The sequence below is a fragment of the Maylandia zebra genome, linkage group LG14, assembly GCF_041146795.1.
Source record: "Maylandia zebra isolate NMK-2024a linkage group LG14, Mzebra_GT3a, whole genome shotgun sequence".
Classification (NCBI taxonomy): Eukaryota; Metazoa; Chordata; class Actinopteri; order Cichliformes; family Cichlidae; genus Maylandia; species Maylandia zebra.
The window spans coordinates 32,275,942-32,289,947 of NC_135180.1; the positions used below are offsets into that span (position 1 = coordinate 32,275,942).

The window sequence follows — 14,006 nt, forward strand, 5'->3', positions numbered from 1 at the left end:
TGAGATTCATGCCTTCCAATGCATGAAATGTTGTATTATATCTATTGGCAGAGGGAAGATGATGGTGGAGTTCTTCTCTGCTGCGATGGTGTTGAGAGTCTGAAGGTATCTTAGCTGGAGAGCTGAGGGTGAGTCAGCCATTACCAGAGAGGCTTCTTTCAGAGCCCTGGAAGCATTCATCTCCCCCTCTGCAGCAATGATCTGAAATATAGGCAGACGATCAGTATCTTCTGATGTTTCATTTCTGGGCCTGAATACATGAAAAGGAAATTGAATTCAGTCTTCCATTCCTCTCATTACCTTGGCCCTGGCCTCCCGGCTGGCTTCAGCCTCTGCTGCCATGGCTCGCTGCAGCTGATGAGGCAACTTCACATCTTTGATCTCTACACGCTCCACTTTGATACCCCATGGATGAGTGGCTTCATCCAGGGCTTCCTGCAGGGTAACATCCAATATCAAACACTCTAGTCACAGTTATAGTTTAATAAACAACAAATCAAATACTTTATACTCTACAGTGAGAAAACCAGTGGCTTCTACTTGTTCTAGCATTCTCCTTGTGGCCAAAAAAAAAAAGTGTTCTTTGAATGGCGGGTGGGAATGAAGGAGCTCTAAAAGTATCTGTAATAAGGCTTTTCTTACCTTTTTTAAAGGGTATGCTTATATATAAATGTAAATGAAAATTTTTGTAATAGGTGTAACAGCACTTTATCCTCACTTGCATACTGAGTGAAATGCCCTCTCTGTCAGATAGAAGTTCTGCAAGGTTTTTGGTACCAAGGACATTCCTCAGAGTGGTTTGAGCAAGCAGTCGAGTAGATGAGTGCGCATTGGTCACATTAGCCACCGCTGAAATGGGGCAGTATACGCGGAAGTAAACCACACCATCCACAGACACTGTCACAGAGTCTTTCGTTAGGATCTGCAAATGTTTACAAAAATTGCAGTTTATTTACTGACAGAAACTACAAATGGCTTGTGATGCATGAGATAACAGAGACAGAGTGCTTTCATAATAAAACAAAGCAAGAATATACCTCTTGAGGAGGGATATCAAAGGACACAGTTCTCAGATCTACTTTCACAAAGTTATCGGTGCAGGGTAATATTAGGAAAAGTCCTGGAAAAAGATAAAAGGCAGTTCAGATGATAATGTGGAGTCAACTTCCAAAGCCAACCGTTTTATTTTTCCTTTTGGTTTCTGGGATGGCTTAACCAAAGTGTTTGTTGTATATTTAACCACAAACCTGGCCCTTTAGCTTTTTTGTCTGTGATCCGGCCGAGTCTAAAGATGACAGCTCGCTCATACTCCTTCACTATCTGAATGTTGGAGACAACCAATCGCACAACAGTAAATAAGAAATACAGAAATATAAATGGAGTATTTTTTTCATGGTATGTATACACATCTATGTGAAGAAATAGTGATTAAATCCTAATAAGCAGTGCTCCGCAATGAGAATATACTGTACCTTGACACACATAAATATTGTGAGTGGAAAGGTTACTATTACAAAGATGATGGATATGAAAACCAACAGCCAACCACAGCATCCCAGTTTCCCTGAGTTTTTATCTGCAAAAAGAGCAGAAGCACTTTACAAGTTTTTAAAGTGCAGGGTATGTACAATATCTTGCTTTTTTTTTTTTCATAGCTTCATTTCACATTTAAATTCAAACCATAAGTTCTTGGTGTTACTTTGATGACATAATTATCCAGTAATATGCTCCACTGGGACGCCACCTTTTATTAAAGGTGACATAGAACATTAGTGCCGAGAGATGTAATGGATCTACACTGCTCCTATTTCACTAATGATGTAAATAATTTCTAAGGGAAGGCACGTAGCTTAAAATCCACATAAGTCACAAAGTGTTGTGCAAACTCACTGAGATATTCAAATATCATCATTAAAACATTGAGATGTCACTCTCTGTGTCATATACAGGGTGGGAGAGAAAAAAAAGTCTTTTCAGGAAGACTTTCAGGTGAATCTTTTAAACAAGACACAAAGCTAATACATAACTACGGATAATTTAATTTATTTACTTCTAATATTAAAAATACGCCAGCCAATTATGATAAATGGTGACGACTAATGCTTTTCTAATGAAAGGCCATGTTATTGAAATGCAATAAGTGATGTTAAAATAGAATGTGATTAAGATGTATATTAAATTAATATGCCAAATGATTATGTAGGTTAAGGATATTTGGGTAAATATATGGTAATTATTAATTCACTGCTTTCCTCCTTTTCACAGTTTTTGGAGCTATGATTAATGTGTTAAAATATTACTATAAAAATAGCCCAGTACAAATTATAGGCAAAAAATAAAATATTTAAATATCTATGCTGTGCACTGAAGAGCCGGTATTCTTATCAAATTTACTTACAAAAGTCTTGAGCCACCCATCATTTCTTTATATTTTGTCCTGAGAAACATTTCACCAGGCATGTGAAGGCATGTCTAAGGTTTTCTTTGGACATTGGCTGCTTTTCCTCTCATTTTCTGTCCAGTCCTCATTTTTTTTTCTTTTTTGTCATGCTACATAATGCTAATGCATGAATTATTCAAGCATAAAAAGGACCCTAACTCAAGGGATGGACCAGTGTTGTACCTACACATGAAACACAACTTAAACCAAACACTTGGCATATTTCTGCGTAGTGTGTCCTTAAAAGTGAACAAGTACAAAAGAAGAAGTGGAAAATCAGTGGCAACAGATCATATGGAGAAATGAATCCAAATTGGAAAATTGTGATTTGAATTCAGTGTCTACAGCCATCTGTTAAACATGGTGGAGACTTTGCAATAGTTTGGGTCTGCATTTCATCTAGTGGTGTTGGAGATCTTGTCAAAACTGATGAATGCATGTGAAAAGTACTATCAGATTTTGATCTAAGCACAGTGTAAATGCACTAAACGTGTTTACAGTATGTTTGGCTTAAATAGAAAAATGCACAATTCAACCCTACTGGTGATGTATTGGCCTCCCCAAAGCCTGGACCTCAATATCACTGAAGCAGTGTAGGAATGGAACAAAAGACAGCCAGCATCCAAAGAAGGGCTTTGAATGTCCTTTACGAAGCCAGGATTCCTGAGGACTACTTAAGGAATGCTGAAGAATAATATATTTAGGGGTGGATGTTGCTCAGGATGTAGAGCGGGGACATCTGTTAATCAGAACGTTGGTGGAGCAATCCTAGCTGCTCCAGGGATGGCTCCCCCGGCACAATACTGAACCCCGAATTGCTCCCAATGTTAAATAGAAATAAATCCCTTAGATGTAGAGAAAAGTGCTTTTGCCTTACAGTATATACTATACTCCCACTTTCACACATTTTTATATCTTTTACTGTACACATTTCCCTAGCAAATTAGAAAGAAATGAAGTGAGGCACAAGACTTTTACACAGCACAGCTGTCCTATGCAACTCCTACAATTCTGGACTCTTTAACATAAGGTTTCTTGGAAGAAAAATCAGCCCTTATTTTATATCCCTTATTCTAAAAATAAACATTCAGAATGGGTTATAAAAAGTATTTACCTTCAATAATGCCATCATTTTTCTGCAGTTTATCCTGTGTGACCATCTCTGCTGTGCTGGATGTTGTAGAAATCATTGGTTGTCTGTGATCGAGCAAGCTAGAACAGTACTGCACTTGTTTACGTGTCTGTTCTCTCTGTGGGTGCGGTCTTTTTCCCTTAACACCGGTTGCTTTCTACAACAGTGAGGCACGCTTGCCCTGTAAGTCACCTTTAGGTTGCTAAGATGTAACATGAACCATTTTTGTTTAACCAGGATCTTTGTGGCTCTTGTATTGAAAAGCTATCTCAGTCCTGCTCTTGTGCTTTCGTACATTTAAGTTCAGCAGTCTGTCACCTGAGTCCGTCACATGAATAAATAATTGTTGTATCCAAGTCATGAAACATGAGAGGTGATGTTCAAAGAAGATGATACGTAGTTTTCCTCGCATTTTTCCCATGGATTCCCCAAGTTTTTACAAAATTAAGGATTATTTATGAGGTTTAAAATTCTATTTCATGGAATATAGATTATATTGAACCTTACACGGAAAGTCATTAGTCTGGCAGTGTTGGGTCTACTGACTTTTTGGACCCTTCATGAAAAGATTCACAGGAGTTTCTGATGTGTTTATTTTTCAATGTTTCTCCTGTTTTTTGTTTTCACATGTATAACTTTATGTTCTGTTTTTTTTCTAGGAAGAGTGGGTTTTTTGGTTTGGGGGTTTTTTTGGCCGTGGAGATCCTGAAGTTTTTCACTTTTTTTACATTACATTTTTATAAAATTGTAATTTAAATGCATTTGCACTATCTTATGACACATGCTCCAATTTTATTAAAGTGAATGGGCCAAAAATACAACTGTAATTTCTTTTTTGACTTGACAAAAGAACAAGGTCATTTTCAAGTGCAGTGTTTGTACTGCCTCTTTTTTCCTTGAGATCTTAGTCCAAATACAGCGGGGAAAATAAGTATTTGACACATCAGCATTTTTATCAGTAAGGGGATTTCCAAGTGGACTATTGACACAACATTTCCACCAGATGTTGCCATCAAGCCAAATATTGAAGTCATACAATCAAATCAGAACATATAAGTATACAAGTTAAACCACAATAAATAAAGTGAAATGACACAGGGAATAAGTATTGAATACATGGAGATAACAAGGGGCAAAATGACATAGAAAGCCAGGAGATCACCTGAAATCTGTCAGTATTGATAGAGAAATCCTGTCCCCTATCAGTACTAATTGATATCAGCTGCTTTAGTCCTAATTGATGGCCTATAAAGGCTCCTCATTACCCAGAAGGCACACAGGAAAGACTTCATGATGGGTAAAAGCAAAGAACTCTCTCAAGATCTTCGTAATCTTATCGTTGAAAAGCATTTTGATGGGAATGGTTATAGGTGCATTTCCAGAATGCTGAATGTTCCTGTGAGCACTGTGGGGGCCATTATCCGGAAATGGAAAGTGCATCAGTTCACCATAAACCTGCCACGATCAGGTGCTCCACGCAAGATCCCTGTCCGAGGAGTCCAAAGAATGATCAGGAGGGTTCTCCAAGAGCCAAGAACCACTCGGACAGAACTTCAGGAAGACCTTGCATCAGCAGGTACTGTTGTTTCAAAGAAAACTATAAGCAATGCACTGAACCGCCATGGCATCCATGCACGCTCACCACGCAAGACTCCATTGCTGAACAAAAAGCATGTCAAGGCTCGGTTAAAATTTGCGCAACAGCATTTGGAGAAGCCTGTGGATTATTGGACGACTATAGTATGGTCAGATGAAAGCAAAATTGAACTTTTTGGCAGTCATTCTACACACCATGTTTGGAGAAGAAATGGCACTGCTCACCACCCCAAGAACACCATACCAACAGTCAAGTTTGGGGGTGGAAGCATCATGGTTTGGGGCTGCTTTTCAGCAAGGGGTACTGGCAGACTTCATATTATTGAAGGCAGGATGAATGGAGAGATGTACCGGGACATTCTGGATAAAAATCTGCTGCCATCTACCAGGAAGCTAAAAATGAAAAGAGGGTGGACATTTCAGCAAGACAATGATCCCAAACACAAGGCCAAGGAAACAATGAAGTGGTTTCAAAGAAAGAAAATCAAGTTGCTTGAATGGCCCAGTCAATCACCTGACCTAGATCCCATAGAAAATCTATGGAGAGAACTGAAGATTAAAGTTCATAAAAGAGGCCCAAGGAACCTTCAAGATTTAAAGACCGTTTGTGTGGAAGAATGGGCCAGAATCACTCCTGAGCAATGCAGACGACTGGTCTATCCATACAAGAGGCGTCTAGAAGCTGTAATCACCAACAAAGGCTTTTCTACAAAGTATTGAATAAAGTGTGTTCAATACTTATTCCCTGTGTCATTTCACTTTATTTATTATGGTTTAACTTGTATACTTATATGTTCTGATTTGATTGTATGACTTCAATATTTGGCTTGATGGCAACATCTGGTGGAAATGTTGTGTCAATAGTCCACTTGGAAATCCCCTTACTGATAAAAATGCTGATGTGTCAAATACTTATTTTCCCCGCTGTAACTCACATATGATTCTGTTTTTATTATATTTATATATTACAGTGTTTCATACCACTGGGTCACACACACTAAAAATAAAAAAGAGTTGGCAAAAATAAAGGTTTTTTTTTTATTAAAATATTTGCTTTGGTTGGAAAGATCCATTGCATCAGGCACCAGCGGCATCCATCATTAACTTGCGACTAAACTCGTAAGCCAGAAAGAGGGCTCCGTTGGCGGGGAAGGTGCGCACCATTGTAGGAGTTAAGCCAGAGTACAGAGCAGTGAACCCTGTCGGGACAAAGAGGAAAAGCTGCACAGACTGTTCTCTACAGATTAAAAAAAAAGAGCATGGACCAATTAGCAATATTTCAAAATGACAGTCTGTCAATATACCCTTATCACACAGATAACAGTTATTAAAGCTGCAATGTCACAGAACAGTGTTTTATAGTGCATTTATCTCTGATATGTTACATAAGGTTATAAAACATTGTCTCTCACAATAATTGTTTTCAGTTTTTACTGTTACCCACCTCCTATGAAGTGGGGAGGTTTGTCTGCTTAGATATTGTTTTCTGATTCTGAATATTACAGCCTGGCATCAAGATAAGGGCCTACTTTGAACACATGTGTGTCCTATTCTATAAGCCAGTAGTAAAGGGTGCCAAAAGCAAGGGTTAAAGTCCCAGTTTAAAGTCCACACCCCACATTCTTTAAAGATTAGTTACATGTTGTGGGTCAGAACCATCCCCATCTTCAATTGTGGCCTTCAATCGGATCACAGCTACACACTTGTAAAGTTTTGTGACCTACTGCTGCTTACACTGCTGACACTATCATATTTTTTAACTTACGTTCACAGACATAAAGAAATATAACACATGCCAATATATTCAAAATGGCATTTGGGGTGCATCCTGCAAAAGTATGTGTTCCCAAGACTACAATCATCACACAGAGAATCAGAAAACCCACTCATATTCATCTGTGCATACATGTTCAAACCTTACCCTCAGTGCGTATAACACCCATGAAGGTCTTGATGAAGCCCTCTTGCCTCCCTGCTAAGGAGTACACCTGGATCCTGGACTTTATACAATCTATTGGATAGACCACCAACCAAAGACATCCTCCTGCAAATCCCCCACTGAACATCAGCGGAAGAATACCTGCAAAGGCAGAAACTATTTTGAGTCAAACATACTACAAACTCCAAAAATACCATAAATACAACAAGAAGATGATATAACCATACCTATACCATCTTTGCTTGTGCCCATGTGTCGCGCAAATGTGGACCGACACCACTCATAGGCTCCAAAGAAGCAGAAGTAACCAGGAAGTTCCCTCATGAAGGTGGACATCAGTCCTTGGTAGAATCCTAACGGGCCATCTGTCTTCAACACGGTCTTAACCACAGTCCACACTGTGCTGAAGACATCCCAGAAAACAAAGTCTAGCACAGCTTTGGTCAACTGAAACTTTTCTTGTCGTAACAATGTCAGGTTTTTAATTCCACTTACCTTTTCTGTCCTCTTGCCACCTTGCCAGATGCTTCCATTTCATGCATGGCCTGCAAGCGACATTTCACCAGCTCCGTGGGGCATATTGCCATGGAGGAGAAGATGGAAGCTAAAGACCCTGCAGATGCCTTCTGAAGATCACTGACGAGCAATGACAAGTACAACAAAAGTTAAGAGTATGAAGAGGAAAGGGTTTTAATGTACATACATCCCCATCTTCAATTTTTAGAACTACAAAAAAGAGACTGTTTTATTTCTGCCTCATGCAGCCAGTGCTAAGGTTTGCTCTGACCGCTGATACACAAATAACTGGCATGTGTCCGACGATCAAGAGCTCTTAATGGATATCGATTTAATGACTGTTCCCAAGACGGTTTTCCAGTGTTGTGATTATATCACTCATTTGGTACGGAGATAAATGCGCTAAACCTTATGGATTTTTAATGTGATGAGTCTGCTTCTGACTCTACTATGCAAAAGGTTTGAGTCACACTCATTTCATTTCATAGATTTTGCTTCCAAGGTGCCAGGCTTTTTTGTAAATTTTAAAGTCATGTTGAGCAATAGTTTTCCAAGATTCTTGTACCTGATCAGTTTCACAGGAATGTTTTTTTTTTATTTCCTTAACACTGAGCTATGAATCATTCAAAGATAAAAAGGTACTTAACTCAAGAGATGAACCAGTGTTGTGTCTACACATATAGCAGACATTCTTAGCAAAGAACCAATTCTAAACTGTGTCTTTAGGCAGAGAAGCAGCCTGTTACAAAAACACAATCTGTTTCAGCTTCTTTAGTTGAATTTATGAAAAATCACAAAGATAACAGAGTTTGACAACCAAAAACAATGTTTTTGTGCAGCGAAGGCGATTCCCAAAGAGCTATTAGAGGAAATGCAAAGGTTATACGCATTTAAATATGCCTTACTAAAACATATACTTTTACAGCATTACAGATTTCCTGCTTTAGGAAGCTCAAATCCAAGTTCAGGCAAGAGGCTGAAAGGTCAAATAAAGATAATGTAAGCTGTATTTCATACTTGATACAATTCCAAATTCCATTATCAAAATTAGATGAACAGCTTAGGAAGAGAGTGACCATCTGAAAATTAGTAGCTACACTCATTTGGGCCTTTTTTGCAAAAAAAAAAAAAAAAAAAAGGCTCAAATGAGGAAAAAGTTTTCCTTGCAGTTACATCAAAGAAATATTCTCATCATTTCTAGTTTTTTCTTATGCTAATCACTGTTTACTGTGACATAAAATAAAGATTTAGGTTGTGATAAATGCAATGTGGCACAACTGTAGAAAAAGGTATTTCTTAAAGTGATCAGACAGCTCAAAATACAAAGCTGGTTAAGGAAAGTTGTTTTAAAATTGCAATTAGTTTAAAGCCCGTTTGGCTGAGCATGATTTCAGTGGGTTCAATGTGTAATATTAATGGCAGTATTTTCATTATAGTTCATTGAATGACAAAAAAAAGCTTTTTCATTAAAATCAAAATGAATATCCCAAACAACTTAAATCCTTTAAAAATGCTCCATCAATTTTAACATTTGTCTCTAAAGAGCGTCACTGAAAACCATTTCTCTTCATTTAGTTTCTATTTCTGGCTGCAATAGATAATTATTATTGTGGGGAATTTACTTAATTATTATTCACTTTATTATTTCATTCTCAATTGCCAAGAAAGACACTTAATCTAAAGTTTTAAACTGTGTGAGCACACCCACTTATGATTATGATGTTGCATCTCAGTACATGATGAAATGCTTTTCTGCACAGGGAGTGAAAAGAGGAGGCAGCAAATCACAGAGCGGAAAGAAAATGTGGAGGATTGAACCCCCGAAAATGTCTCAAGACACTGAAAACTGAGAGTCCTGGTTCACATGAACATTTAACATCAAATTGTGCTATACCCAGCTGCTCCTCACTGAAGTCTGTTACATATTATGCAGGTTATTATGTAAATAAATAGTCAGAAATATCTTCTTCCAACCTGAGATCAGCGCCTTTGTCCATCCTTGACATAAAGCGGACGGCATCCTGGCAGAGCCCATAACTCAAGAAGAGCACCGCGTTCTCAGCGATGTTGGCTATCAGGGCAGGCGTTGTGCCTTTGTAAAGACCACGGAGTCCCACCTGCCGGAATGTTGAGATGAAGCAGTGGATGAAGCCGCGGTACATTGTGGGAAACGTCTGCATCTTCACCTTTGCTGTGTCAAATGGCTGACCGCTCAGCACGCAGGCTGTGCCACCTGAGTGGGCATCAAGACGTGAATAACTGAGAAGAACTCAGAGATTAAAAAGTATTGGAAATCAGACTATAAAAATATATGTAGATGTATTAAGATACATATGTGTGTGTGTATAATATTTGATCTTAAGAAACTGTATTTTTGAGGTTTTAATTATTTTTTAACTGTTCCTTTTTCAGGGTGGAAGAATTGTACAACATACATCATTAAAGACTTTAAAAAAACAAAAATTGGGTGCACAGGTTTGAATTTATTTTCATGTTTCTCTAATACACACAGTGTCAAAAAACATATACAAGGTCAAAATCTATACACATACCCCCATTAGTATTTGGTAAGCAAACAGTGCAAGTTACATCTCAACCAGTTACACCTTTTGGTAGCCATCAGCAAACTTCTGGCAGTTCTGGCTGAATATTTGAACACTTTTGTTGGCACAATTTGTAGAGTTCACCTGGTTTATTGCTCTTTGTGGATTTAGCTATCTCGGATTATTTCCATTCCCTATACTGACAGTATGGAGTATGTATAACTCAGTGAATTGACCTCGCCTAACCTTGATGTAACCTAACACTGACCATAAACACCACAGCCGCTGTGCACCAGTCCAACACAGTGCTTTACTGTAAATTCACAGTATGGCAAAGCAAACTGGTTTATCCTGCATGAAACTGTGTTGTACTTTCATGCAACCTTTGAATAACACGAAGTAAAAAGTACACACTTAGCAGTGTTTTTTTTTTAAATATATAACTTCAAATCATATACAGATCCATTATCTGATTTAAAATTAAGAACATTACATCTAAGCTTTAAATTTCCAGTTTATCAAAGGCCACTGAGCAGTCCTTACCTTTAAATATAACCTGTCTTCTTCCTCTCCCTTCTTTTCTTTCTTACATCTTTCTCCATCTCCGAGTGAAGTTATCTCTCATTCTCCCTGGGAAATACAGCAGCTGTACCTTTAGCTTGCAGACACACTGTGTGACAGACTGCTCACAAACAGTTTGTGTGTTTGCTGATATTTGTTAGGCCGATTGAAACGTTGCATTTGAAGTTATCTGCCACTTAAAAAAATGTTACTCCCTTTATGATCACTAGTTAGATGCTGAAGCACACATGACATCTGCACCAATCAGTTACAGATTACTGAATCTAATGGGTGCTGTCAACGAAATACTTTTTTATGCTGGCAAAGAGAAACAACCAGTTGTAGTCAGTCATGATCACTAATGAAAAGTTAATAGGCCATGTCCTTGTCAGGTTAAAAGACATTGTACAACCTTCAACAAGTCAGATTTTAGTGGGTGATTTAGCATATCACTCTCTATGTATACTTTTGAACCTGTGCAGATAAGAGAAACTCCAAAATAAACCCAAGCCTATCCATATAATTACTGCTTTATTAAAAAATCATTAAATACATATGTTGTGCAGTTATTTCACCCCAGAAAAAAACCCAGCTCAAATAAATCATTAAAAGCTGAAAATATCCATGGCATTCATGTCAATGATGAGTACAGCATATAAACCCTCTGACCTCTGACTAAACTTTAGATAAATAACTGGACATATACAGCAAATGGTGTTAAAGACGATCAATACTGAAATAGATGTGGCCTGCTTCCAATCTTTGAGCATATCCCAATTTTTGAATTTTGCAAAATTAACCTTCCTCACTTCTTTACGTTAATAATTGAATGACAGCTTGGACTAAACCGTTCACCCCCACACTGATGGGATCAGGTAGGTGTTATGCTGTGATCCTTTTGCTGCCAGGGTTTGGGTCACTTTTAAAGCAACACAAAGCTGGTCCAAGTGATTATCTTCAATCTGATGCGAGTGGCGTGAAATACGGCCGTGTCTTTACGTTAAACTCACCTGCAGCTCCAGCTGAGAAGTCGATGATCGCCTGAATTACAGGATGTGGAGCCATCGTGACTTTAAGGACACGAGCCTGAAAATATCCACATGGTTTTCATTCATTTCACCTTTCCCTAATCTTTTTTTCCACACGCAATCACAAAACATGACATTATTCGCAAAAGAGATTAAAAACGAGCCTTAGATGAGAAATAAGTTGTTTTAACAGAGGAAGTCAGTAAAATGAAGCACCTAGAAGGAGCCCGTGGTGCTTACCTGTAATCTCTTTAGCGTAGGTTAATCCTTCGCAAAGAACAGTGGGAGCATTTAACGCGTCGCTGTACTTTCACTCCACCTTACGACACAAGTTCCCACATGATCTGACTTCGCAGAAAGGAGGTAGCTGCACATTCAAGAAACACAGGACATAACTCAGACGTAATATTATTCATCCGTGCTGTTGTCTGTGGGAGCTCAGTGTTAGTTGATGCAACAACATAAAGTATTACCGTTTTGTCGATAAATTCATTTCATTGGCGGGTATTTGTCCCGTCCTACCGAGCGCAAAACGCTCAAGGAGTTCACGCTACAGAGAAAAAGACACACTCAGTTAAACACACGGTTTCATTCTTAAAATTAAGTAATTGGATAATAGTTTAATTATATGAGATATAGATTAGATATATGATACACTACACCGAGTTAAAGTCATATTTGGCAACAGGCTCTATTTTTTTTTAACTCAGTCTTGTGACATTTCGCTGATTAGAATGAAATAGCTTTCTGCATCGTAACATCATCTGTGAATGATGTCTCGATAGATTTAACAGAGGTATGAATATGCGGACCGGCGTGTCTATTACAAGTTTTGTCGTGATATTAAGAGGAAGACATCCCAAGATTCTAGTACAGTGGAGTACTTTATGTGATAACGTAAATCCATCGTGTATTCATTCCACTCACGTACTCGAATAATTGCGCAATGTTGACGGAATTATCTCCCCCGAATTTACTCATCTTGTACTTCCGAATTTATGCCAGTAATGCCCCGTCTGACTGTAATACCCGATGAAGACCACAAGGTGTCCCCCTACTCCACAGTTGGCTTAAGACACCAGACAGCTTCTGCTCCAGCAAACAGTCTCAAAGTGGTAGAGCCACAGATCATGAAAGGAACGAGTCCATTTACTTCATTTTTTTAACCCCCAAGTTTGTATTTTCCTTTTTACCATTTGAGAACATTTTATAAAGACCTTACTTTTATTAGCATTTTTGCTCATGAAATGATAATTAAAACTATAAAATGTGTACACAGCGCAGATTCTGTGACAAATCTAGCTTATTACCAGGTCATCCAGGGAGGCATAAGTATCAAATTAATTATGGAATCTTTTTTTGGTTAATAGTAAAGTTTAGGACGAGCTTGAGCAAACAAAAGTACCGCCTGCAGCCGACAAGCATTAAAAATAGCCCTGTTTTAGCCATCAGTGCAGCCATTTATATACTATTTATATGCTAGTACAATAAACATATGCACATATTGAATTTAAAGTAAAAGTAGCTGCGATATGTGCGAAAATACGAATATGCATCAGGTAAGTAATTCCCCTGCTCCTTGTTATCACAGCTTGCACACACAGCACATGTAAAATCTACCCACGGATTCTCAGTAATGTTCAACTAATGTGACCGTCCTCGTGGATTTTTGAGGTCTGCTTCCTGACTCACTGTGTGAGTTTTGGATCTAAAACTTGCGGATGCTCGGCGGAATCCATTCATTTCTCTAATCACGTTTCCCGAGCAACAGGCAGCCACACAGCCCGCAGAGCGCGATATTTCCAGTTCAGTGCTTAAAAATTGGCATCGTCCAGTTTTAGTGTGAACCAAAAATGACCCCAGGTTATAAAGACGCTCTGATGGTGCGCCAGTGTAGACTCTGGCTGTATGTTACTACACACGCTACAATTACTCTTACAGAGTCTGTAGTCTGCTTTCAATACTAACAGAATATTTAGTTACCATTGCTCTTATTTAATCGTAAATAATGAATGATTTAGAGTTGCTAAGTTTTGACCTAAATACAGGATATTTAGGGGAAAGCAATGGATATAATTCTTCTGTAGAAATTACGTTAAAATTTAAAAAAAAAATCTTCCACATTTGCTCTCCACAGGTTTACTTTTTTCATTTAGTCTTTCGATGCAGTTTATTGGTGCTTTTCGGCTGTCAGTCAAATGTGGGCGGTGTCAGCTGACAAATGATACTTCCAGTAAGTCCTCACAAGCTG

General features: G+C 38.3%; 2 protein-coding genes across 4 annotated transcripts; both read right to left on the reverse strand.

Annotated features, from left to right (window-relative positions):
- Positions 1-4: 4 nt before the first annotated feature.
- stoml3a (stomatin (EPB72)-like 3a) lies at positions 5-4,558 on the reverse strand. Its single transcript, XM_004560552.5, has 6 exons — positions 1,473-4,558; positions 1,248-1,320; positions 1,038-1,120; positions 719-922; positions 301-435; positions 5-201 (listed from the first exon to the last, which is right to left on the reverse strand). The coding sequence occupies exons 1-6, from the start codon at positions 1,482-1,484 to the stop codon at positions 7-9; spliced, it is 702 nt and encodes a 233-aa protein (XP_004560609.1). The 5' UTR covers positions 1,485-4,558; the 3' UTR covers positions 5-6.
- Positions 4,559-6,095: 1,537 nt separating this feature from the next.
- On the reverse strand, positions 6,096-13,998 carry slc25a15a (solute carrier family 25 member 15a). 3 transcript variants are annotated; one of them, XM_076873371.1, is made up of 9 exons: positions 12,229-13,998; positions 11,996-12,122; positions 11,738-11,813; positions 10,710-10,796; positions 9,598-9,856; positions 7,603-7,743; positions 7,335-7,510; positions 7,090-7,248; positions 6,096-6,367 (listed from the first exon to the last, which is right to left on the reverse strand). In XM_076873371.1, exons 5-9 carry the CDS (start codon positions 9,801-9,803, stop codon positions 6,246-6,248), a joined length of 804 nt encoding a protein of 267 aa, XP_076729486.1. In that variant the 5' UTR covers positions 9,804-9,856; positions 10,710-10,796; positions 11,738-11,813; positions 11,996-12,122; positions 12,229-13,998; the 3' UTR covers positions 6,096-6,245. The 3 variants fall into 3 exon arrangements, with proteins under 3 accessions (XP_076729486.1, XP_012777109.1, XP_012777110.1); XM_012921655.4 differs by lacking the exon at positions 10,710-10,796; XM_012921656.3 differs by lacking the exons at positions 11,996-12,122; positions 12,229-13,998 and having other exon boundaries at positions 11,738-11,982.
- Positions 13,999-14,006: the final 8 nt, after the last annotated feature.

What these genes read in the sequence shown, in the direction of transcription:
- stoml3a (XM_004560552.5), bottom strand. An exon ending in CAAAAAAGCTAAAGGGCCAG is followed by an intron (nt 1,121 to 1,247) that starts GTTTGTGGTTAA and finishes ATCTTTTTCCAG; the next exon opens with GACTTTTCCTAATATTACCC. An exon ending in TTGATATCCCTCCTCAAGAG is followed by an intron (nt 923 to 1,037) that starts GTATATTCTTGC and finishes AAACATTTGCAG; the next exon opens with ATCCTAACGAAAGACTCTGT.
- slc25a15a (XM_012921655.4), bottom strand. Translation starts at nt 11,792, where the DNA reads ATGGCTCCACATCCTGTAATTCAGGCGATCATCGACTTCTCAGCTGGA. An exon ending in CTTCTCAGCTGGAGCTGCAG is followed by an intron (nt 9,857 to 11,737) that starts GTGAGTTTAACG and finishes ATGCCCACTCAG; the next exon opens with GTGGCACAGCCTGCGTGCTG. An exon ending in CACAAGCAAAGATGGTATAG is followed by an intron (nt 7,249 to 7,334) that starts GTATGGTTATAT and finishes CTGCCTTTGCAG; the next exon opens with GTATTCTTCCGCTGATGTTC.